The sequence below is a fragment of the Myodes glareolus genome, chromosome 23 (genome assembly GCF_982192425.1).
Source record: "Myodes glareolus chromosome 23, mMyoGla1.1, whole genome shotgun sequence".
Lineage (NCBI taxonomy): Eukaryota > Metazoa > Chordata > Mammalia > Rodentia > Cricetidae > Myodes > Myodes glareolus.
In genome coordinates, this window is record NC_142048.1 from 44,711,201 (window position 1) to 44,734,748 (window position 23,548).

Here is a 23,548-nt window from a genome sequence, read left to right on the forward strand (position 1 = left end):
TTGCATCACCTGTCAATCATAAAACTTCAAAGAGATAAATGATTCATGTGTTTTAGTCTTCAAATTTGATCAATTGGGGTATTCATGTGCAGAATGACATTACATAAAAATTTTCCTCAATGGACACACATGTGGACTGATAATTAGATATTTAGAATTAATTTCCTTTTTATGGTATACATGCCTTTTTTGGTAAATGTTTTCTGGAAGATATGTTACCCTAAACTACAGGAAAAGAGAGGATACAAGCGTGTAAATGTATATCAAAATTTATATATATATATACATATATGTGTGTGTATATAGATATATATGTTTGTGTGTGCACCACTAACAACAAAAAATGGTTAAAAATCACTTTGTGAAATATTATTGACAAATAAAAAACAAATTAAGTTGTGACAAGAGGATTATAAAGTACTAATTTGCTACATCTCAAATCAGAGCAGTGCTTTATATGTTATGTATTCAATAAATAACCATATGTGGCTTTTTTCACAATTATACTATTCAGTGTACCATGAAAATAGTCAAGTAGAGTTTCATCAATTAACAGTCTTCTAAGAAATTTAGCTATCCTTTCAAAACCAGATGATTCTGCATTCAAATTAAACTCTTCTGAATACCTAAAATCATTGTAACCTACATCATTTACAGAGATTACTGAGTGTTGTAGTTCATCACATGACTCTCACTCCCTCTTTGGTTTCAATAACTCATACAAACAGCAATAATTCTCATTTCCATTTGAATCAACATATAGCAAAGATTTCTGAGCTGGCTTCTCTACAGTTCTTTAACGTTCACTCTAAATTTGTGCATGTTACTTTTTTTCTTCCTGTGTTGGTTAGTTTTTCATCAACAAGACACAAGATAGAGTCCTTTGAGAAGAGGAACCCCATCGATAAAACATCCCCATTAGATTTGCCTGCAGACAAGCCTGTGGGCAGTTTCTTGACAATGATTGATGTGGAACATTCCAGCCCCATTGTGAGTAGAACCACCCCCGGGGATCTATAATAAAGCAAACTGAGTAAGCCTGGAGGAGCAAGTCAATCATCAGCATTCTTTCCTGGCTTCTACTACAGTTCCTGCCTCCAGGGACCAACCTCAGCAGCATCCCTTGATAGATATATAACCCAAATAAACCCTTTCCTCCTCCAGTGGCATGTGGTCACCGTGTTTATCACATTAGAAAGTATAATAAGATACTTCATATCTTCAGTTCCACTGGGTAGCCTTCTCAGCACATTACTTTCTTTTTGCATTGTTTTAGTAAACTGATCTTACAAGTTCCCTTCCTTATCATTTGGTGTTGAAACACTGTAGAAATTAAATCATCAAACATGGTGATAGATACGGGATTGGTGATCAAAAAAAATCTCATTGAATTACATTTTCTCAATGATGTTTCTATGTTCACTCTCCCCCCAGAAATATTCTCAGAAATAATAATAATGTTTAGGTTTTCTTAGATATGGTCTTGAACTATCAACCAAAGGATCTTTTTCATTTTCTTTAATGAGAAGTCTACACACTGGCTGTTCACGTGACAATGAACACCAACTTTAGAACACCAACTGTACCACTAGACACCTTCTTAGAAATGAAGAATTCAAGCCGGAAGGTGGTGGCACATGCCTTTAATTCCAGCACTCAGGATGCAGAGGCTGGTGGATCTCTGTGAGTTCAAGGCCAACCTGATCTACAGAGCGAGTTCCAGGACTGGCTCCATAGCTACTGAGAAATCTTGCCTCAAAAAACCAAAAAGAAAAAAAGAAATGAAGAATTCCAGAAAAGTTGAACCAAAATTATTTTGAACATTGTCCTCAACAGGTGAATCATGAAACTTTGAGAAACTCTGGTCAATGAGTCTCTTCAAAAATCCCTTTCCTGAGCTCCCCAAGGCCAGCTGGACTGGGACTGAACAAGCGTGTGATCAGACCAGACTCTCTGAATGTGGCTGATAATGAGGGCTGAGAGAAGCCAATGATAATGGCACTGGTTTCTACTGCATGTACTGGTTTTTTGGAAGCCTGGTCTGTTTGGATGCACACCTTCCCAGACCTGGATGGACTGGGGAGGGCCTTGGACTTCCCACAGGGCAGGGCACCCTGACTTCTCTTAAGACTGGAGAGGGAGGAGGAGGGGGGAAGTGAAAGGGAAATGAGAGGAGGGGAGGAGGTAGAAATTTTTAATAAATAAATAATATTTTAAAAAAAAAACCCTTTACTATAATTTAACTGTACCGAATCTAGTTTCTATTTGGTGCAATTTTCCCACCATGTCTCCCAATTTGAATCAGCATCCTCAGACACTACCTTTTGAATGCTCTTTGGGCCTATTGATGGCACCCTTAATCAACCTATGACTAAAGCCTCATGTTTTTCCTTTCTATGATGCTATTTTAGACTCATCTGGTATTATACTGGGATTTAAGAACACTTTTCCACTGATATTAAGTAATATATACAGTTGAGAATAGATATTGATTATATACACGATAGAACACTGAAGAAGGCTCTAATTTGTCAAATCTTTATGTGGAACATTCCAGCCCCATTGTGAGTAGAACCACCCCCGGGATCTATAATAAAGCAAACTGAGTAAGCCTGGAGGAGCAAGTCAATCATCAGCATTCTTTCCTGGCTTCTACTACAGTTCCTGCCTCCAGGGACCAACCTCAGCAGCATCCCTTGATGGATATATAACCCAAATAAACCCTTTCCTCCTCTAGTTGCGTGTCTTTATGTCTTTATGTCTTCCGCAAAGTGAGCAAATAAGACTATGGGAACACATTGTTCAGTCTCTTACACACAATTCCTCATTAGCAGTTCGCTTTGTAGTGTTTTAACATGAGAAATCACCTACCCATGATTTTTATATGAAGTTCCCGCACTCCCCTGCACACTCCCTTTCTTCATTCCCTTCATTTCCTCTCTATCTTTTCTACCTTTCTTAATCTATCCCCGTTCTTCTCCACCCCCACTTGCTTCCTAACCTCCCTTGGTCATTAAACACCGAAAAGGTAACTCATACCCTCCTCCTTTCTGATACGCTTCATTTAGCCTGTCTTAAAACTTGTCTTTGATATGTGTGCTACTGAAACTTAAAATATCCTGTTACTCAGTACATATTTAGAAGGTAATTTTTCTGGCTTGGGGTATACGTAACTCCCTGTGCTTCAAACAAATATTCTATCAATTGACTTTTTATTGTCAGATTCCTTACCTTTTTCCTGACACATCACCATTTTTTCTCTTCTTTGATCTTTAGTCAGTGATAAATAATCAACATCCTGTGTGTGAATTTGCTTAATGATATTCTGTTAAAATAAGCATCAGTAATTAGTTACAACATTTTTAAATCACTTTCCAGCAAAATCTCAGTTTTCTCTTTTAAAATCAATTAAATTTACCTTAAGGGGTAGGGAAGGGGAGAAATTGGAAGGGGAAAAAATGGAATGTGGCTCAGACTCAAACACCTTATATGTGTCTCCAAATTTTAAATTTTAATTTAAAATTACAAAAATATATTGAAAATAAATATGTATTGAAAATGTCTTACAACAAAAATGACTTAGCATGTTTTATTTATATAAATGTGTGTATACACGCATACGCTTGCACAAGTAACAACAATAAATACAAAGAGCTTATCAATTTGAGAATAGGGAGTCCTGGAAGGGGTTTGAGGGAGGGTAGATGGGAAAAGGAAGATGGAAACTGATGCAATCCTATTTCAATTAAAAATACATGTCAAAAAATTTTATATAGAAAGTCACCAAACAAAACTCCTAAAGCTGATAAGCACTCTAGTAGTCAGTAAAGTCACTGAGTAACATTTTAATGTAGTTTCTGTCTCCCTTTATTGAAGTATAATGAGCTTGAAGGTTCCTGTTGGAAGCACAGCACCACTGACCCTAATGGAAGGCACCTTCTCTTTACAGGCAGTGGGACTAATTGTACATGCCTGTGTTATCTCCCACAATAGGACCAAAATGAGTCAGTGAAACTTACACATTGATAGTACTGACTACTCTTTGGAACCCTCGGTTTTTTAGTTACTTGGAATAATAACCCTTTCTAATACATCAAATTGTGGGTTGATCCCTTTGAAATCATTCAAACTATAATGGCCTAGTTATAAGTTTCAAATTTGATCTATTCTTTAAATAGGTAAGTGGCAATAAGAAGGGAAAACAACATGAAAATTAATTTTTTTCATATATATCCAAAGATTGGGGTTATCTGTTACTTTTAGATTCCAAAAATATTCTGGATTCTATAACTAAGCAAATGGTGTTAAATTAGACATTAAGTCATGATCTATTGATTCTGAGGGCAGTTTGAAACGTAACTTTCTCTGATCCATTTTACATTATTTTACAATGAGAAACATCAGTTTGTAATTCAAAATTAATTACTTAAATACCAGTGGTGGATTCTTTTCAAAGCCGTCATAACTATCTGATTCCTCTTCTGATGTCAGTTTTACAGCTGGTCCTTCGGACAAGTCTATGCATATGATTAAAATAAACCATGAAAACATTTAGATAACATGATAATAATTATTGCATATATAAAAAATTAAATGCTAGAAACAACGCCAACTAGACTTTTAATTTTCTAAGTAGAATCTTCAGATAAGTTTACTCTTCAACAAGAAAACTACTGACTTATTTAACTATCAGAAGCTTCTGCGCATTATTAGTTTATAATCAAGTGTGTCATGTCCACAACATACACGCATCTCAACGGGTCAGTAACAATCACTCCATTAAACACCAACAAACACACTTTTGAAACCAAACTGAAAACAAATAAATGAAATCATTTATAGTAACTGCATGCTTTTCTGCATTGAGTCACATTTCATAGTCTACTGGTCATTTACCTCGTTGACTACTCATTCTGTGTAATTGCAGAACTTGAGATTTATGTTGGTAAAACTGACTGGTTATCGACAAGATCGTTTTTTAGCTACTCTAAGGTAGCGTTAATGTAACTTAAAGCTGAAATGCTACGGTCACTATTCCTACAGGCTGACTTTCTTCTGTGAACGCTCAATGTCATAGGCCTTCTTTCTTCATTTTCTCTTTGCCTGAGTGATTACTCTTGCTTTCTACAGCACTTCCTTGGTGCTTTTGTTTATTTTCCTTTGTATCTTTATCATTACTATTGTAAATTATTTCTCTATGTATCTATTCATTTTGCTCCTGGACTACATAGGTGCTCTTGTGTATTATTTTTGCATACACAGCAATAATTACTATTATTGGGACAAAATGATTACTGGGACAAAAAACAGCAAGAGCACGGCATACTGGAACAGCAAATACTGGAATACCAAAGAGAGTATGTGCTGGTGTAGCAATGTGGGGACAGGAATAGCATCATCACTATAAACATCAGAGTCCCTTCTCTAAGTGAGCAAACCAAGAAAATGGCTCTATGTAGAGATATGGATGGAAGTTATATTATGAAAACATATATAATTATAAGAGGCTTGTACATTGATATTTTTTAAACTAGCTCATGTTATCATTTGATGTGGGCATGGAGCAATTTAAATGTGGCAGAGACACCAATGTGAGGGAGCCCTGAGTAGTAGATGAGAATGATTTAGTAGACGGTAACACTGCAAATCTAAATTAAAGCAGCCCCAAGATGAGTGGAAGTTTCCAGACAAGTTTGAGTTCTAAAGTTAGCAGTACCCAGTAAGGAACAAATTGTGTTAAGTGAATAAATTTACAAGCATCGTTCTATGGAGAATTAGATGTTACTCATCACTTAACAGAGGGTATGAAGGGATATGAAATGAGCAGCCTGCTGTGTGTAAGATGGTTTTGTTAGGTTTGTCTTTTGCCTAGAATTTCTGATACTGAAGGAACCCATGACCGTGTTGAGACATAAAAGTAGAAACAACGAACTCAAGTTGCTTCTCCAAACCAGCCCCTTCAACTTGGAAATGTCTTCTGTAAAATCTATGTCAACAATGGCACTGTGTTATTTAGCACAAATCCTGCCATCCCACCTAATCTTGATAGGAGTGAGAAGCTTGTGGAGATTTCCAATATTTAGAGTTTATCTTTCCAGACTGACTGTAGCACAAAACTTACCCTCTTGTATACTCCATGCTTCCTTCATCTCTACTGCTTTATTTAGAACAGAATCATTCATTTCATTGATAACCTTAAAGATGTTTGAAGGAACAGTTGAAGAATAATTGTACATTTCATTTAGTGTGATGCAAATTATCCAAAGTGAAAACATAAAGGCTATTACCATCAAGGGTGAATATTCCTCCTCAGATTCTAAAGAGAGAGAGAGAGAGAGAGAGAGAGAGAGAGAGAGAGAGAGAGGATCAATGATACGCAAATAAGTCAATCAATCGTGAACTCATGCAGAGTTTGAATGGAACTCAGTCCCCAGGCTACCTTTGCAAATGATAACTTTACACTTGGGCTTCTCAGGCTGTGAATTTGCTTATTTTGCTTTTGTGTCCCATTGGGATAGTAACATGAAAAAAAAATATACACTAAAGAAAATTAAAATCCAGTTTTGATTAAACTTGATCAGATTTTCAAAACGAGGTTATTATGTAATGACTATAGCAGAAACACAAAAGGCAATATAACAATATGAATATGTTAATAAACAAAGAAGAAAGGGATTCCTAATCAGAGAAGCAAATCATGACCCTGAGTCTATATCAACTGTCAAAACCACTATAGAATGGCACAGTATATAATTTAGAAGACTTCTGAGCCTTGCTTGTTGGTTGTTTTGTCAACACAGACTAGAGTTATTTGGGAAGAGGGAACCTAAATGGCTGGACTGCCTCCACGAGATTGGCCTGTGGGCATGTCTATTGTGCATTTTATTAATTGGTGGTTGGTGTAGGAGGTTCCAGCCCACTATGAACAGTGTTACCTCTTGGGAGATGGTCCTGGCTTGTATAAGAAAGCAAGCTGAACACGTCATGAGGAGCAAGGAGTACACAGTGTGTTTCTCCATGGTTTCTGCTTCATTCCTACCTCTGGGTGGGTAATAATACTCCCTGATTACAATAATGAATGCAGGAATGCAACAGTGTAATATGGTTTGAGTGAGACTACACTGATAGCGTCTAAAGTGAGTTCTTCTCAGTCTCCTCGACATGAGCTTCCATGCCTTCTAGGCCATTTCTCTTTTACCTAGACAATTTTTCTTCTAAAAAAAAAACCTATAAATCTTGTTTCTATTTTATACTAATTTATGGATCATTATGACCACTTCATTAATCTTTGTCTTACAAGAATAGCTAATACCTAAAGAATTATATTTTGTAACCTTATAGAATTCCACAGGCTTAGCATCCTAAGAATCATATAGAATTATCCAGTTTTCATACATGTTTGTTTATTCCTTTTTGGATAAGAACAAACTCAAAAGTAAAGGCAAGGTAACAGAAAATACAATGAAGGGGTAAGTGTGCTCCTGACCCGCCAACACAAGCCCGGTAAGGGAACACACAAATTTTCCCACCATCCTTATCTCCCTGGGGATTCCGAAAAGATGGCTTCCCCCAGCTAAACCCTCTCTTCTCCTACCCCATCCCCTCTTTCAGACAGGAAACCCTTCCCTTCCACTCTCCCTTTTTTGGGGCATAAAATTCTCCAACTCATCCTGTGTGGGCACTGCCGGGATGGGGTGGTGAGTGCAAACGGGAGGGAGTTCCTTTGTTTTAATAGCCTGCCTGCAGCAAGGTAGGACTACAGACAAAGTGATTCCTGACAAGCAAGGGGCACTGATCCTGTAGCAGAAGATTCAGTGGAGGGAAGAGCCATTGGAGAGCATCTGAAGGAAGAGATGGGTGGGTGCCAAGGCAAGAATTCCTCCAACAATCTGAAAAACAACATGAAAACACCAGATCCCAGCAATCTTACGACAGAAGGACTTGAACACCCTATTACGGAAGAAGTGGAAAACAGTGTCATTATGAAGGCAATAGAGTCTCTTAAACAGGGTATGAATAACTCACTTAAAGAAATAGAAGAGAAATATAACAAAAAGATTGAAGAAATGACTAAAGAAATGGAAGAGAAATATAACAAAAAGTTTGAAGAAATGAGTAAATTCATAAACGATACCCTGGGAGACCAAGAAACAACAATCAAACAGGTAATGGAATCAGTTCAAGAATTGAAAACTGAAAAGGAGGCAATGAAGAAAACACAAACCAAGGGCCGGCTGAATATGGAAAATCTAGGTAAACAAACAGAGACTTCAGGAACAAGCATAACCAATAGAATACAAGAGATAGAAGAATGAATCTCAGATTATGAAGACACCATAGAGAAAATAAACGCTCTGACCAAAGAAAACAGCAAATCCAACAAATTCTCATCACAAAATATTCAGGAAATCTGGGACATAATAAAAAACCAAATCTAAGAATAATAGGGTTCTAGAAGAAGGAGAAGAATTGCAGATCAAAGATCCAGAAAATATATTCAACAAAATTATAGAAGAAAACTTTCCCAATCTAAAGAACGATATTCCTATGAAGGTTCAAGAAGCATACAGAACACCGAATAGACTGGATCAGAAAAAAACATCCCCTTGCCATATAATAATCAAAACACAAAGCATTCAGATTAAAGAAAGGATATTAAGAGCTGCAAAGGAAAAAGTCAAGTAACTTATAAAGGTAAACCTATCAGACTAACACCAGACTTCTCTATGGAAACCATGAAAGCCAGAAGGTCCTGGATAGAGGTACTGCAGAAACTAAGAGACCATGGATGGAAGCCCAGACTATTATACACAGCCAAGCTATTGTTCACTGTCAACGGAGAAAACAAAATATTCCAGGATAAAAACAAATTTAAACAAAACGTAGCTACAAATACAGCCTTACAGAGAATGTTAGAAGGAAAATCACAACCCAAGGAATCCAACATTCCCTACACTGCCTACAGTAACTCAGACATCTAGCGACCCTTCACAAGCACAACTCAAAGAAGGAAAACACATACACTCTACTACCCCCTCAAAAAAAAAATGACCGGAGTCAACAACCACTGGTCATTAATATCACTTAATATCAATGGACTCAATTCACCTATAAAAAGGAACAGACTAAGAGATTGGATATGAAAACAGGATCCAACATTCTGCTGTTTACAAGAAACACACCTCAACCACAAAGACAGACACCTACTCAGAGTAAAGGGTTGGGAAAAGGTTTTCCAAGCAAATGGACCTAAGAAACAAGCGGGTGTGGCCATTCTAATATCTAACAAAATCGACTTCAAACTAAAATCAATCAGAAGAGATGGAGATGGACATTTCATACTCATAACAGGAACAATTCATCAGGAAGAAGTCTCAATCCTGAATAAAAATGCCCCTAATATAAAAACACCCACATATGTAAAAGAAATTCTTCTAGAACTCAAGGCAGTCATCAAACCACACAAACTAATAGTAGGAGACTTCAACACACCTCTCTCACCAATGAACAGGTCAATCAGACAGAAACCTAACAGAGAAATAAGAGGTATTTATTGGAGGTATTGAATCAAATGGACTTAACAGATATCTATAGAACACTCGACCCAAATAGGAAAGAATATACCTTCTTCTCTGCAGCTCATGGAATCTTCTCGAAAATTGACCACATACGCGGTAACAAAGCAAACTTCCACAGATACAAAAAAAATATTAGTAACCACCTGTGTCTTGTCAGATCACCAAGGATTAAAGTTAGAATTGAACAACAATGCTACCCCCAGGAAGCAAACAAACTCATGGAAGTTGAACAGTCAACTACTAAATCACCCCTGGGTCAAGGAAGAAATAAAGAAAGAAATTAAAGTCTTCCTTGAATTTAATGAAAATAAAGACACAACATACTCAAACCTATGGGACACTATGAAAGCAGTGCTAACAGGAAAGTTCATAACACTAAGAGCCCAATTAAAGAAAACGGAGAAAGCACACATTGGAGACTTAACAGCACACTTGAAAGCTCTAGAAAAAAAGAAGCTGATTCACCCAGGAGGAGTAGAAGACTAGAAATAATCAAACTGAGGGCTGAAATCAACAAAATAGAAACACAGAAAACAATCCAAAGAATCAATGAAACAAAAAGCTGGTTCTTGGAGAAAATCAACAAGATTGACAAACCCCTATCCAAACTAATCAAACAGCAGAGAGAGAACATGCAAATTAATAAGGTCAGAAATGAAAAAGGGGACATAACCAAAGACACAGAGGAATTTCAGAGAATCATTAGATCTTACTACGAAAGTTTATATGCCACAACGTTGGAAAATGTAAAAGAAACGGACATCTTTTTCAGATAAGTACCATTTACCAAAGTTGAACCAAGACCAGGTGAACAATCTAAATAGACCTGTTAGTCGCGAAGAATTAGAAGCTGTTATCAAAAATCTCCCTACCAAAAAAAGCCCAGGACCAGATGGTTTCAATGCAGAATTCTACCAGAACTTCCAGGAAGAGCTAATACCTATACTCCTTAACGTATTCCACAATATAGAAACAGAAGAGTCATTGCCAAACTCCTTTTATGAAGCTACAGTTACCCTGATACCAAAACCACACAAAGACACAACCAAGAAAGAGAATTACAGGCCAATCTCACTCATGAACATCGACACAAAAATTCTCAATAAAATACAGGCAGAATGAATCCAAGAACACATTAGAAAAATTATCCATTATGATTAAGTAGGCTTCATTCCAGAGATGCAGGGCTGGTTCAACATACGCAAATCTATCAATGTAATCCATCATATAAATAAACTGAAAGAAAAAAACCATATGATCATGTCATTGGATGCTGAAAAGGCATTTGACAAAATTCAACACCCATTTATGATAAAGGTGTTGGAGAGACTGGGGATACAAGGATCATACCTAAATATAATAAAAGCAATATACAGCAAGCCGACAGCTAACATCAAACTGAATGGAGAGAAACTCAAAGGCATTCCATTGCAATCAGGAACAAGACAAGGCTGTCCACTATCCCCATACCTCTTCAATATAGTGCTAGAAGTTCTAGCAATAGCAATACGACAACATAAGGGGATCAAGGGGATTCGAATTGGAAAGGAAGAAGTTAAACTCTCGTTATTTGCAGACGATATGATAGTATACATGAGCGACCCCAAAAACTCTACCAAAGAACTCCTACAGCTGATAAACACCTTTAGTAATGTGGCAGGATACAAGATCAACTCCAAAAAGTCAGTTGCCCTCCTATACACAAGGGATAAAGAAGCAGGGAGGGAAATCAGAGAAACTTCACCTTTCACGATAGCCACAAATAGCATAAAATATCTTGGGATAACTCTGACCAAGAAAGTGAAAAACCTATTTGACAAGAAATTTAAGTCTTTGAAGAAAGAAACTGAGGAGGATACCAGAAAATGGAAAGATCTCCCTTGCTCTTGGATTGGGAGGATCAACATAGTAAAAATGGCAATTCTACCAAAAGCAATCTATAGATTCAATGCAATCCCCATCAAAATCCCATCAAACTTCTTCACAGACCTTGAGAGAACAATAATCAAGTTTATATGGCAAAACAAAAAACCCAGGATAGCCAAAACAATCTTATATAATAAAGGAACTTCTTGGAGGCATTACCATCCCTGACTTCAAACTCTATTACAGAACGACAGTATTGAAAACAGCTTGGTACTGGCATAACAACAGAGAAGTCGACCTAAGGAATCGAATAGAAGACACGGATATTAACCCACAAACCTATGAACACCTGATTTTTGACAAGGGAGGTAAAGGTATACAATGGAAGAAGGAAAGCATCTTTAGCAAATGGTGCTGGCATAACTGGATGTCAACCTGTAGAAGAATGAAAGTAGATCCATATCTATCACCATGCACAAAACTCAAGTCCAAATGGATTAAAGACATCAACATTAATCTGTCCACTTTGAACCTGATGGAAGAGAAAGTGGGAAGTAGTCTATAAAATATAGACACAGGAGACCACTTCCTAAGTAGAACCCCAGTAGCACAGACAATAAGAGAATCAATGAATAAATGGGACCTCCTGAAACTGAGAAGCTTCTATAAAGCAAAGGACACTGTCAGTAAGACAAAAAGTCTACTTTCTGACTGGGAGAAGATCTTCACCAACCCCTCATCAGACAAAGGTCTGATCTCCAAAATATACAAAGAACTCAAAAAATTAAACACTAAAACTCTAATTAACCCAATGAAAAATGGGTACTGAACTGAACAGAGAATTCTCAACAGAAGAACTTCGAATGACCAAAAGACACTTAAGGTCATGCTCAACCTCCTTAGCGATCAGGGAAATGCAAATCAAAACCACTTTAAGATACCATCTTACACCTGTCAGAATAGCTAAACTCAAAAACACCAATGATAGCCTATGCTGGAGAGGATGTGGAGAGAGGAGAACACTCATCCATTGTCAGTGGGAATGCAAACTTGTGCAGCCACTGTGGAAATCAGTGTGGTGGTTTCTCAGGAAACTGGGAGTCAACCTCCCTCAGAACCCAGCAATTCCACTCTTGTAAATATACCCAAGAGATGCCCTATCATACTACAAAAGTATTTGTTAAACTATGTTCATAGCTGCACTATTTGTAATAGCCAGAACATGGAAACATCCTAGGTGCCCCTCAATAGAAGAATGGTTAAAAAAGGTGCAGAATATATACACATTAGAGCTTTACTCGGCGGTAAAAAACAATGACATCTTGAATTTTGCATGAAAATGGATGGAAATAGAAAACGCTTTACTGAGTGAGGTAAGCCAGACCCAAAAAGAGGAATATGGTATGTACTCACTCATAAGTGGATTCTAGCCATAGTTAAAGGTCTTTGAGTCTAAAATTCATGATCCTAGAGAAGCTAAATAAGAAGGTGAACCTGAATAAAATCATATAGTTATCCTCCTGGATATTAGAAGTAGACAAGATTGCAAGGCAAACTTGGGTGCACGGGGGGTGGGGGGATAGAAGTAAGGGGAGATGGTTAGGGAGAGGGAAGAGGGGGAGGATTGGGGGTGGCTTGGGGGAATGGGAGAGGGGAGGGAGGAAGTATGGTTATGGGAGCAGGGAAGTTTATATCTCAACTAAGGGATTCATTTTAGGGTTTGCAAGAGACTTGATTCTGGAGGGGTTCCCAGGTCCAAGGAGAGGTTCCCTGATTGCTCCCTGGGCAGCTGAGGAGAGGGTGCCTGAACTGGCCTTGTCCCATAAACATACTGATGAATATTTTGCTTGTCACCAGAGAACCTTCATATGGTGAAGGATGGAGTTAGAGACAGAGACACATATTGGAACACTGGACTTAACTCCCTAGGTCCAAATGAGAAGCAGAGGGAGGGAGAACGTGAGCAAGGAAGGCAGAACCAGAGGGAACCTTCATCCAACATGGATGGTGATACAGATGGAGACCCACATTGGAGCACTGGACTGAGCCCCCAAGGTCCAAATGAAGAGCAGAAGGAAGGAGAACATGAAAAAGGAAGTCAAGTCCGCGAAAGGTACGTTCACCCACTGATACAAGGGGACTGATCTAATGAGAGTTCACCAAGGCCATCTGGACTGGGACTGAACGAGCATGTAATCAAACCAGATTCTCTGAATGTGGCTGACATGGGGGCTGACTGAGAAGCCATTGACAATGGCACTGGGTCTTGTTTCATCTGCATGTACTGGCTTTTTGGGATCCTGGTCTGTTTGGATGCTCACCTTCCTGGACCTGGAGGGAGGGGGAGGAACTTGGATTTCCCACAGCGCAGGAAACCCTGACTGCTCTTGGGAATGGTGAGGGAGGAGGAGAGGGAGTGGGGGGAGCAGGAGGGTATTGGGAGGAGGGGAGGAAGTGGAAATTCTTTAAATAAATAAATAAGGAAAAAAATAAAACCATGGTGATAAGAGTTGAAATGGGAGTGGGATTGGGACATGTATATCAAGAGATATCAAACTGCAAATATTTTGGCTAAAAAAGTGAAAGCAATTAATTTAAAAAGAAGAGTTCCCATTAATAATAATTTTTTATATTCAGAATTTTTAGTTAAAAAAGAATTTATGAATATAGTTTGAAATTTGTAATTGAAAAAACTAAACTGTCCAGACCCATAACGAGGGCTACAAATTAGCCCATCTGAACTGTGGGCACATATGATGGGAATAAAAAAAAATAAAAAAATAGAACAGATTCCTGACCAGCAAGGGGTCCTGACTTCTAGCAGAGGGCCATTGGAGGGGTGAGTTTTCTTCTGGCCCACGGCAGGGGCCCGGCGAGGGGGAGCTCGGACTTTCCCCGACCCCATAGACTCCCAGGTCACCCTGCTGTGCTGGCTCCACCCTGCTAAGCTCTCCCGCCTGCCATCCCAGGTTCCATCCAAGTACAAATTCCTATATTTCTCCCTTCCCCGGGGGCCATAAAATTTCCCCAGCTCAGCTGCCTTGCGAGCTGGGCCTGGGCTGTAGGCGCTTCCCGGCAGGAGGCAGTTCCTGTGTCTTAAAAGCCTGCCTGAGGACAGGTGCGCATTCTGTCAGTGAAGTCCCTGCCCAACAAGGGAACCTGACCCGGTACCAGAAGATCCAATAGAGAGCATTTGAAGGAAGAGATGGGCAGACGTCAAGGCAAGACCTCGTTCAACAATCTGAAAAACAATATGAAAACACCAGATCCCAACGACCCTACAATAGAAGGATTTGAACACCTTAATCCAGAAGAAGTGGGAAAAAGTGCCATTATGAAAGCAATAGAGTCCTTTAAACAGGATATGAATAACTCCCTTAAAGAATTGGATGAGAAGTATAACAAAAAGTTTGAAGAAATGAGTATAGAAATGGATGAGAAGTATAACAAAAAGTTTGAAGAATTAAGTAAATCCGTGAATGATACCCTGAGAAACCAAGAAAACATGATCAAGCAGGTAAAGGAAACAGTTCAAGAATTGAAAATGAAATGGAGGCAATGAAGAAAACACAAACCGAGAACCGGCTGGATATGGAAAACCTAGGTAAACGAACGGAGACTACAGAATCAAGCATAACCAATAGAATACAAGAGATAGAAGAATGAATCTCAGATTCTGAAGATACCATAGAGAAAATAAACGCTCTGGTCAAAGAAAACGGCAAATCCAACAAATTCTCTTCACAAAACATTCAAGAAATCTGGGATACAATAAAAAAACCAAATCTAAGAATAAAAGGGTTCTAGAAGAAGGAGAAGAATTGCAGATCAAAGATCCAGAAAATATATTCAACAAAATTATAGAAGAAAACTTTCCCAATCTAAAGAACGATATTCCTATGAAGGTTCAAGAAGCATACAGAACACCGAATAGACTGGATCAAAAAAAAAATCCCCTCGCCATATAATAATCAAAACACAAAGCATTCAGATTAAAGAAAGAATATTAAGAGCTGCAAAGGAAAAAGGTCAAGTAACTTATAAAGGTAAACCTATCAGACTTACACCAGACTTTTCTATGGAAACCATGAAAGCCAGAAGATCCTGGATAGAGGTACTGCAGAAACTAAGAGACCATGGATGCAAACACAGACTACTATACCCAGCCAAGCTATCATTCACTATCAACGGAGAAAATAAAATATTCCAGGACAAAAATAAATTTAAACAATTCGTAGCCACAAATCCAGCCTTACAGAAAGTAAAAGGAGGAAAATCGCAACCCAAGGAATCCAACATTGCCAACACTGCCTACAATAACCCAGACATCTAGCGACCCTTCAAAACCACAACTCAAAGAAGAGAAACAGACGAACTCTACTACACACACACAAAAAAAATAATAACCGGAATCAACAACCACTGATCATTAATATCACTTAATATTAATGGACTCAATTCACCTATAAAAAGGCACAGACTTAGAGATTGGATACGAAAACAGGATTCAACATTCTGCTGTTTACAAGAAACACACCTCAACCACAAAGATAGACATCTACTCAGAGAAAGGGGTTGGGAAAAGGGTTTCCAAGCAAATGGACCTAAGAAAAAAGCGGGTGTGGCCATTCTAATATCTAACAAAATTGACTTCAAACTAAAATCAGTCAGAAGAGATGGAGATGGACATTTCATACTCAAAACAGGAACAATTCATCAGGAAGAAGTCTCAATCCTGAATATCTATGCCCCTAATATAAAAGCAGCCACTTATGTTAAAGAAAAACTTTTAGAACTCAAGGCAGCCATCAAACCACACACACTAAAAGTAGGAAACTTCAACACATCTCTCTTACAAATGGACAGGTCAATCAAACAGAAACTCAACAAAGAAATAAGAGAATTACTAGAGGTAATGAATCAAATGGACTTAACAGACATCTATAGAACATTCCACCCAAATAGGAAAGAATATACCTTCTTCTCTGCAGCTCATGGAACCTTCTCGAAAATTGACCACATACTCGGTAACAAAGCAAACTTCCACAGATACAAAAAAATATTAGTAACCACCTGTATCTTGTCAGATCACCACGGAATGAAGTTAGAATTCAATAACAATTCTAACACCAGAAAACCTACAAACGCGTGGAAGTTGAACAGTCAACTACTGAATCATCCCTGGGTCAAGGAAGAAATAAAGAAAGAAATTAAAGTCTTCCTTGAATTTAATGAAAATAAAGACACAACATACTCAAACCTATGGGACACAATGAAAGCAGTGCTAAGAGGAAAGTTCATAGCACTAAGTGCCCAATTAAAGAAAACGGAGAAAGCATATATTGGAGACTTAACAACACACCTGAAAGCTCTGGAAAAAAAAGAAGCAGACTTTCCCAGGAGGAGTAGAAGACTGGAAATAATCAAACTGAGGGCTGAAATCAACAAAATAGAAACACAGAAAACAATCCAAAAAATCAACGAAACAAAAAGCTGGTTCTTGGAGAAAATCAACAAGATTGACAAACCCCTATCCAAAATAATCAAACGGCAGAGAAAGAACATGCAAATAAATAAGATCAGAAATGAAAAGGTAGACATAACAACAGACACAGAGGCAATTCAGAGAATCATTAGATCTTACTACGAAAGTTTATATGCCACAAAGTTGGAAAATGTACAAGAAATGGATTGGTTTTTAGATAAATACCATTTACCAAAGTTAAATCAAGACCAGGTGAACAATCTAAATAGACCTGTTAGTCACGAAGAATTAGAAGGTGTTATCAAAAACCTCCCAACCAAAAAAAGCCCAGGGCCAAATGATTTCAATGCAGAATTCTACCAGAACTTCCAAGAAGAGCTGATACCTATACTCCTTAAGGTATTTCACAATATAGAAACAGAAGAGTCATTGCCAAACTCCTTTTATGAAGCTACAGTTACCCTGATACCAAAACCACACAAAGACACAACCAAGAAAGAGAATTACAGGCCAATCTCACTCATGAACATTGACGCAAAAATTCTCAACAAAACCCTGGCAAACCGATTCCAAGAACACATTAGAAAAATTATCCATTATGATCAAGTAGGCTTCATTCCAGAGATGCAGGGCTGGTTCAACATACGCAAATCTATCAATGTAATCCATCATATAAATAAACTAAACGAAAAAAACCATATGATCATCTCATTAGATGCTGAAAAAGCATTTGACAAAATCCAACATCCCTTTATGATAAAGGTGTTGAAGAGATTGGGGAATACAAGAATCATACCTAAATATAATAAAAGCTATTTACAGCAAGCCAACAGCTAACATCAAACTGAATGGAGATAAACTCAAAGCCATTCCATTGTAATCAGGAACAAGACAAGGCTGTCCACTATCCCCATACCTCTTCAATATAGTGCTAGAAGTTCTAGCAATAGCAATACGACAACATAAGGGGATCAAGGGGATTCGAATTGGAAAGGAAGAAGTTAAACTCTCGTTATTTGCAGACGATATGATAGTATACATGAGCGACCCCAAAAACTCTACCAAAGAACTCCTACAGCTGATAAACACCTTTAGTAATGTGACAGGATACAAGATCAACTCCAAAAAATCAGTTGCCCTCCTATACACAAGGGATAAAGAAGCAGGGAGGGAAATCAGAGAAACTTCACCTTTCACGATAGCCACAAATAGCATAAAATATCTTGGGATAACTCTGACCAAGGAAGTGAAAGACCTATTTGACAAGAACTTTAAGCCTTTGAAAAGAGAAATTGAGGAGGATACCAGAAAATGGAAAGACCTCCCCTGCTCTTGGATTGGGAGAATCAACATAGTAAAAATGGCAATTCTACCAAAAGCAATCTATAGATTCAATGCAATCCCCATCAAAATCCCATCAAACTTCTTCACAGACCTTGAGAGAACAATAATCAAGTTTATATGGCAAAACAAAAAACCCAGGATAGCCAAAACAATCTTATATAATAAAGGAACTTCTGGAGGTATAACCATCCCTGACTTCAAACTCTATTACAGAACGACAGTATTGAAAACAGCTTGGTACTGGCATAACAACAGAGAAGTTGACCTATGGAATCGAATAGAAGACCCAGATATTAACCCACAAACCTATGAACACTTGATTTTCGACAAGGGGGCTAAAGGTATGCAATGGAAGAAGGAAAGCATCTTTAGCAAATGGTGCTGGCATAACTGGATGTCAACCTGTAGAAGAATGAAAGTAGACCCATATCTGTCACCATGCACAAAACTCAAGTCCGAATGAATTAAAGACATCAACAGTAATCTGACCACTTTGAACCTGATAGAAGAGAAAGTGGGAAGTAGTCTACAAGACATAGGCACAGGAGACCACTTCCTAGGTAGAACCCTAGTAGCACAGACAATAAGAGAATCAATGAATAAATGGAACCTCCTGAAACTGAGAAGCTTCTGTAAAGAAAAGGACACCGTCAGTAAGACAAAAAGGCTACCTTCCGACTGGGAGAAGATCTTCACCAACCCCTCATTAGATAAAGGCCTGATCTCCAAAATATACAAAGAATTCAAGAAACTAGACACTAAAACTCTAATTAACCCAATTAAAAAAATGGGGTGCTGATCTGAACAGAGAATTCTCCACAGAAGAACTTCGAATGGCCAAAAGACACTTAAGGTCATGCTCAACCTCCTTAGCGATCAGGGAAATGCAAATCAAAACAACTATGAGATACCATTTTACACCGGTCAGATTAGCTAAAGTCAAACACACCAATGATAGCCTATGCTGGAGAGGATGTGGAGAAAGGAGAACTCTCATCCATTGTTGGTGGGAATGCAAATTTGTGCAGCCACTGTGGAAATCAGTGTGGCGATTTCTCAGGAAACTGGGAGTCAACCTCCCTCAAGACCCAGCAATTCCACTCTTGGGAATATACCCAAGAGATGCCCTATCATACCACAAAAGTATTTGTTCAACTATGTTCATAGCAGCACTATTTGTAATAGCCAGAACCTGGAAACAACCTTGGTGCCCCTCAATAGAAGAATGGTTAAAGAAGGTGTGGAACATATATACATTAGAGTTTTACTCAAAGGTAAAAAACAATGACATCTTGAATTTTGCATGCAAATGGATGGAATTAGAAAACGCTTTACTGAGTGAGGTAAGCCAGACCCAAAAAGAGGAATATGGTATGTATTCACTCATAAGTGGATTCTAGCCATAATTAAAAGTCTTTGAGCCTATTATTCGTGATCTTAGAGAAGTTAAATAAGAAGGTGAACCTGAAGAAAATCATGTAGTTATCCTCCTGGAGATTGGAAATAGACAAGAGCCCCAGGTAACCTCGGGTTCATGGGGGCATGGGAGGGTTGTTGGAAGGGTTAGAGAGAAGGGAATAGGGGAGGAATGGGGAAAGCTCGGGGGACTGGGATGGGGGGGGAGGAAGGATGGATATGGGATCAGGGAAGAATTTATCTCAACTAAGGGATTCATTTTAGGGTTTACAAGAGACTTGATTCTGGAGGGGTTCCCAGGTCCAAGGAGAGATCCCCAGATTGTTCTCTGGACAGAGGAGATGGTGCCTGAATCGGCCTTGGCCCATAACCATACTGATGAATATTTTGCTTATCACCATAGAACCTTCATCTGGCGATGGATGGAGATAGAGACAGAGACCCACATTGGAACACTGGACTTAACTCCCTAGGTCCAAACGAGAAGCAGAAGGAAAGAGAATGTGATCAAAGAAGGCAAGACCAGAGGGAACCTTCATCCGACGATGGATGGCGATACAGACGGAGACCCACATTGGAGCACCGGACTGAGCCCCTCAAGGTCCAAATGAGGAGCAGAAGGAGGAAGAACATGAAAAAGGAAATCAGGACCGCGAGGGGTGCGATCACCCACTGATACAAGGGGACGGATCTAATGAGGGTTCACCAAGGCCAATTGTCTGGGATTGAGCGAGCACGTGATCCAGCCAGATTCTCTGAATGAGGACGGATTCTCTGAATGTGGCTGGCCCGGAGTCTTTCTGAAAAGCCATTGACAATAACACTGGGACTTGTTTTCTCTGCATATACTGAATTTTTGGGATCCAGTCTGTCTGGATACTCACCTTCCTGGACCTGGAGGGAGGGGGGAGGAACTTGAACTTCCCACAGGGCAGGAAACCCTGACTGCTCTTAGGGATGGAGAGGGAGGAGGAGAGAGAGTGGGGGGTGTGGGAGGGTGTTGGGAGGTGGGGCGGAAATGGAAACTTTTATAAATTAATAAACTTTGGAAAAAAAAGAGCTGCCAGTGATCTTAACCACTTAGTCATCCAGAACAATCTATCAGGCTTGCTTCAGTGTTTAATTTAACTATTTCCTCTAGAAAATTTAAAAGAATATTTGTAATTCCTTTGTTTTGGAGTACAGACCTAGTGTCTTGCTATAGCCATGGAAGAAACAGATTTTAATGTGGAGGCCAGATATCCACAAATTTTTGCAATCATCTTGCCTCAGTCTACAAAGTACTGGGTTATAAAAATCTGACTTGGTTATTATTTATTTTTGAAATAACTTTCTATAGTTTGTATTATATTATACATGGTTATATTGGAATTGCAGCATGCACCAGTTACTATAACAGTATAATAAAGAATAACTACCTTCATGACTTCTCTATTAAGTCATAGTGCACACATGAGCTGGAGAGACGTTTTGGTGGGGAAAACTGCCAGGTGCACTTGAGATCAAATACCCAGTTAAAAAAAAAAAAGCAAAGGCAAAATGTACACCTGATTTTGGGCCTACTATACTTTCCATAATATACAAAACCCTACTTAGGACTTATCAGAGTTTATCTAAATGACTCACCAAAGTTTGAGAAGCAGGGGTCAACACAGCTTCATTCCAAAAGCTAATATATATCTATTTGAAATCTACTCTAAGAATTTACATTGCCATCACCCAAACTGAGATTAGATAAGCAGTCACAAACTTTATAATGGATTTTCTTTAGTTAGTAGCATACTTCAGCCTCCTGTCATAAACAAGCATCACAAAAAAAAATGACTTCCTTTGCCAGGTGGTGCAAGCCTTTATTCTCAGCACTGAGGATGAAGAGGCAGGCAGATCTCTGTGAGTTTGAGGCCAGCCTGGTCTACAAGAGCTATACCCAGGGCAGCTAGGACTGTAACAAAGGAAAAACTTTTCTTGGAAAAAAATGACTTTTCCAAGAAAGGTACTGCCTACCTGGTGCTTGTCCATTTGTCTTTTCTCTTCTTGAATCTGCTCCCACAGATTCATTGTCAGATATATTTGGAAGATTCTCATCGATGCTCTGTTATAACAAGGAGTGATCATGAGTTGTATAAAATCCTCCCAATCGATTTTATGAAGATGTCAAATTTCTTATAATAAAATCACATGTAGTTGAATATAAAAGAAGTATATATTAAAAGCTAAAATATTTGAAAATACAGCCTCAGAGTGCTCTTCAGATCCATTCTAACTTCTATCTTCATGCGGTCACTGACTATATAAGCAGCATGGCAGGCCAAAAGAACATACAGGTAGGGAGTAGCAGATGGCTTATATATTTTAGTCAATATTTTACTTTTGTGTATCAAAATCTACTTTGCATGCCCCACAAAAATAATAGAATTTTTAAAGAAAATGCATACTTAAACAACTTCTCATAAATGCACTCTATGGACTCAACATTGAATATCCAGGGCACTTAAAACGCAACAGATAGTTTAGAATCAGGTGCAATATGCGTCACACACTACTGTTGGTACAATCAGAACTGGACATAATTTGAAGTTTCTTCGTATAAATTTGGGATAAGATGTCTGTATTTTGTTGTTAAAATTGCTTACTGATTGGGAAATTGGGGAGCAGAGGCAAGACGGCGTATTGGAAGCCATAACCATGAGAAGGGAGGGAGAAAGTAATGGAAAAGTGCTAGCAGAGAAATGAGCAGAGCATAGAAAACAGAAATAAAACTCAGACTTTTCTCTACAAAGAAGCCGAATGCTCCTCAACTGCACCAATATGCTCATGCTGAGGCAGGCTCACCAGTGAAGTATATCCAAGAACACCAGCTGCCCATCACCATGAAATTCAGACAGTGAGGCAGTTCACATTGCTAGAAACCTAAACTGAAGGTAATAACTCAGCCCTCACAGAGGGGAAAGTGGAGTGAAACCAAGCAATGAAAATGCAGTAGAGATACAAAATGGAATTAAATCAGCCATAAAGAAAGGAAAGACACGAAGTTTTCAAGAAGGTCAATTTATCTGAAAGTTACTATATGAAGTGAGGGGACCCATACTCAAAAATACAAATACCAGATATGCTTTCAGAAGCAAATCCTAGCGTCTAATTTTTATTATTCTGTGGGGGGGTGTAGAAGGCCGTAACCACACTCTCCACCATAGATGACGCTGCACCGCCAGGTGAGCTAGAAAGCTCACACGTGTTGGTATTTTTCCACTACTCCCAAGGTTTCACCTGGGACTGGGAGCAGTTGACCAATCCAGGAATGACACGTCCAGAGCAGGGTCTGTTTCCTTTATAAGGGATGGGTTCCATCTTATCTGGGTCCCCGGCCATGTTGGCTTATGCTCTAGCTCCCAAGAGGATTAAAGCCATTCCTGCAGAAGGATCCTAGTGTTCCGCGTGGTTCTTGCTGGCGAGACGGTAGCGTGGGACAACTGGTGCCGAAGCCCTCGGGACGCCGAGGAATCCTGACCACCGCACCGACGGGGATCTCTTGGATTCACCTTGGATTCAGGAAGGATTCAGAACTGCGGGTCTGCATAATCAGAGAGGTAATGTCTGTTCCTGGATTTTTCGGTTTTGAGCTTGACTTATCTCCGCATTGGGAAGGTTTCATACAGGCCTTGATGCTTATCTTAGCAATTCTCTTATTTTTCGTCAGAAATTGCTTAAAAGATGAATCTTGCCAAGCGGTTGTTGCAAAGGCGGAGGAAATTCAGGACAGAATATCAGAAACTGAATGCAGTGGGAGGTTAGACGCGCGCGTGAGAAAAAAAATTAAGGAAAAAGGACCCTCCAGGAATTCTAAGGAAGTAAAAATGGG

General features: G+C 38.8%; 1 protein-coding gene across 10 annotated transcripts in view; it reads right to left on the bottom strand.

Annotated features, from left to right (window-relative positions):
• Window positions 1-23,548, bottom strand: part of LOC125414285 (uncharacterized) — a 155,921-nt gene that overhangs the window by 97,730 nt on the left and 34,643 nt on the right. For all 10 annotated transcript variants that reach the window (XM_085680768.2, XM_087900803.1, XM_085680766.2 and 7 more), the window contains exons 17-21: window positions 21,694-21,781; window positions 6,288-6,316; window positions 6,122-6,194; window positions 4,435-4,517; window positions 3,232-3,325 (exon numbers count right to left, since the gene is read on the bottom strand). In XM_085680768.2, the coding sequence (XP_085536894.2) occupies window positions 3,232-3,325; window positions 4,435-4,517; window positions 6,122-6,194; window positions 6,288-6,316; window positions 21,694-21,781 (367 nt within the window). The remainder of the gene's footprint in view (window positions 1-3,231; window positions 3,326-4,434; window positions 4,518-6,121; window positions 6,195-6,287; window positions 6,317-21,693; window positions 21,782-23,548) is intronic.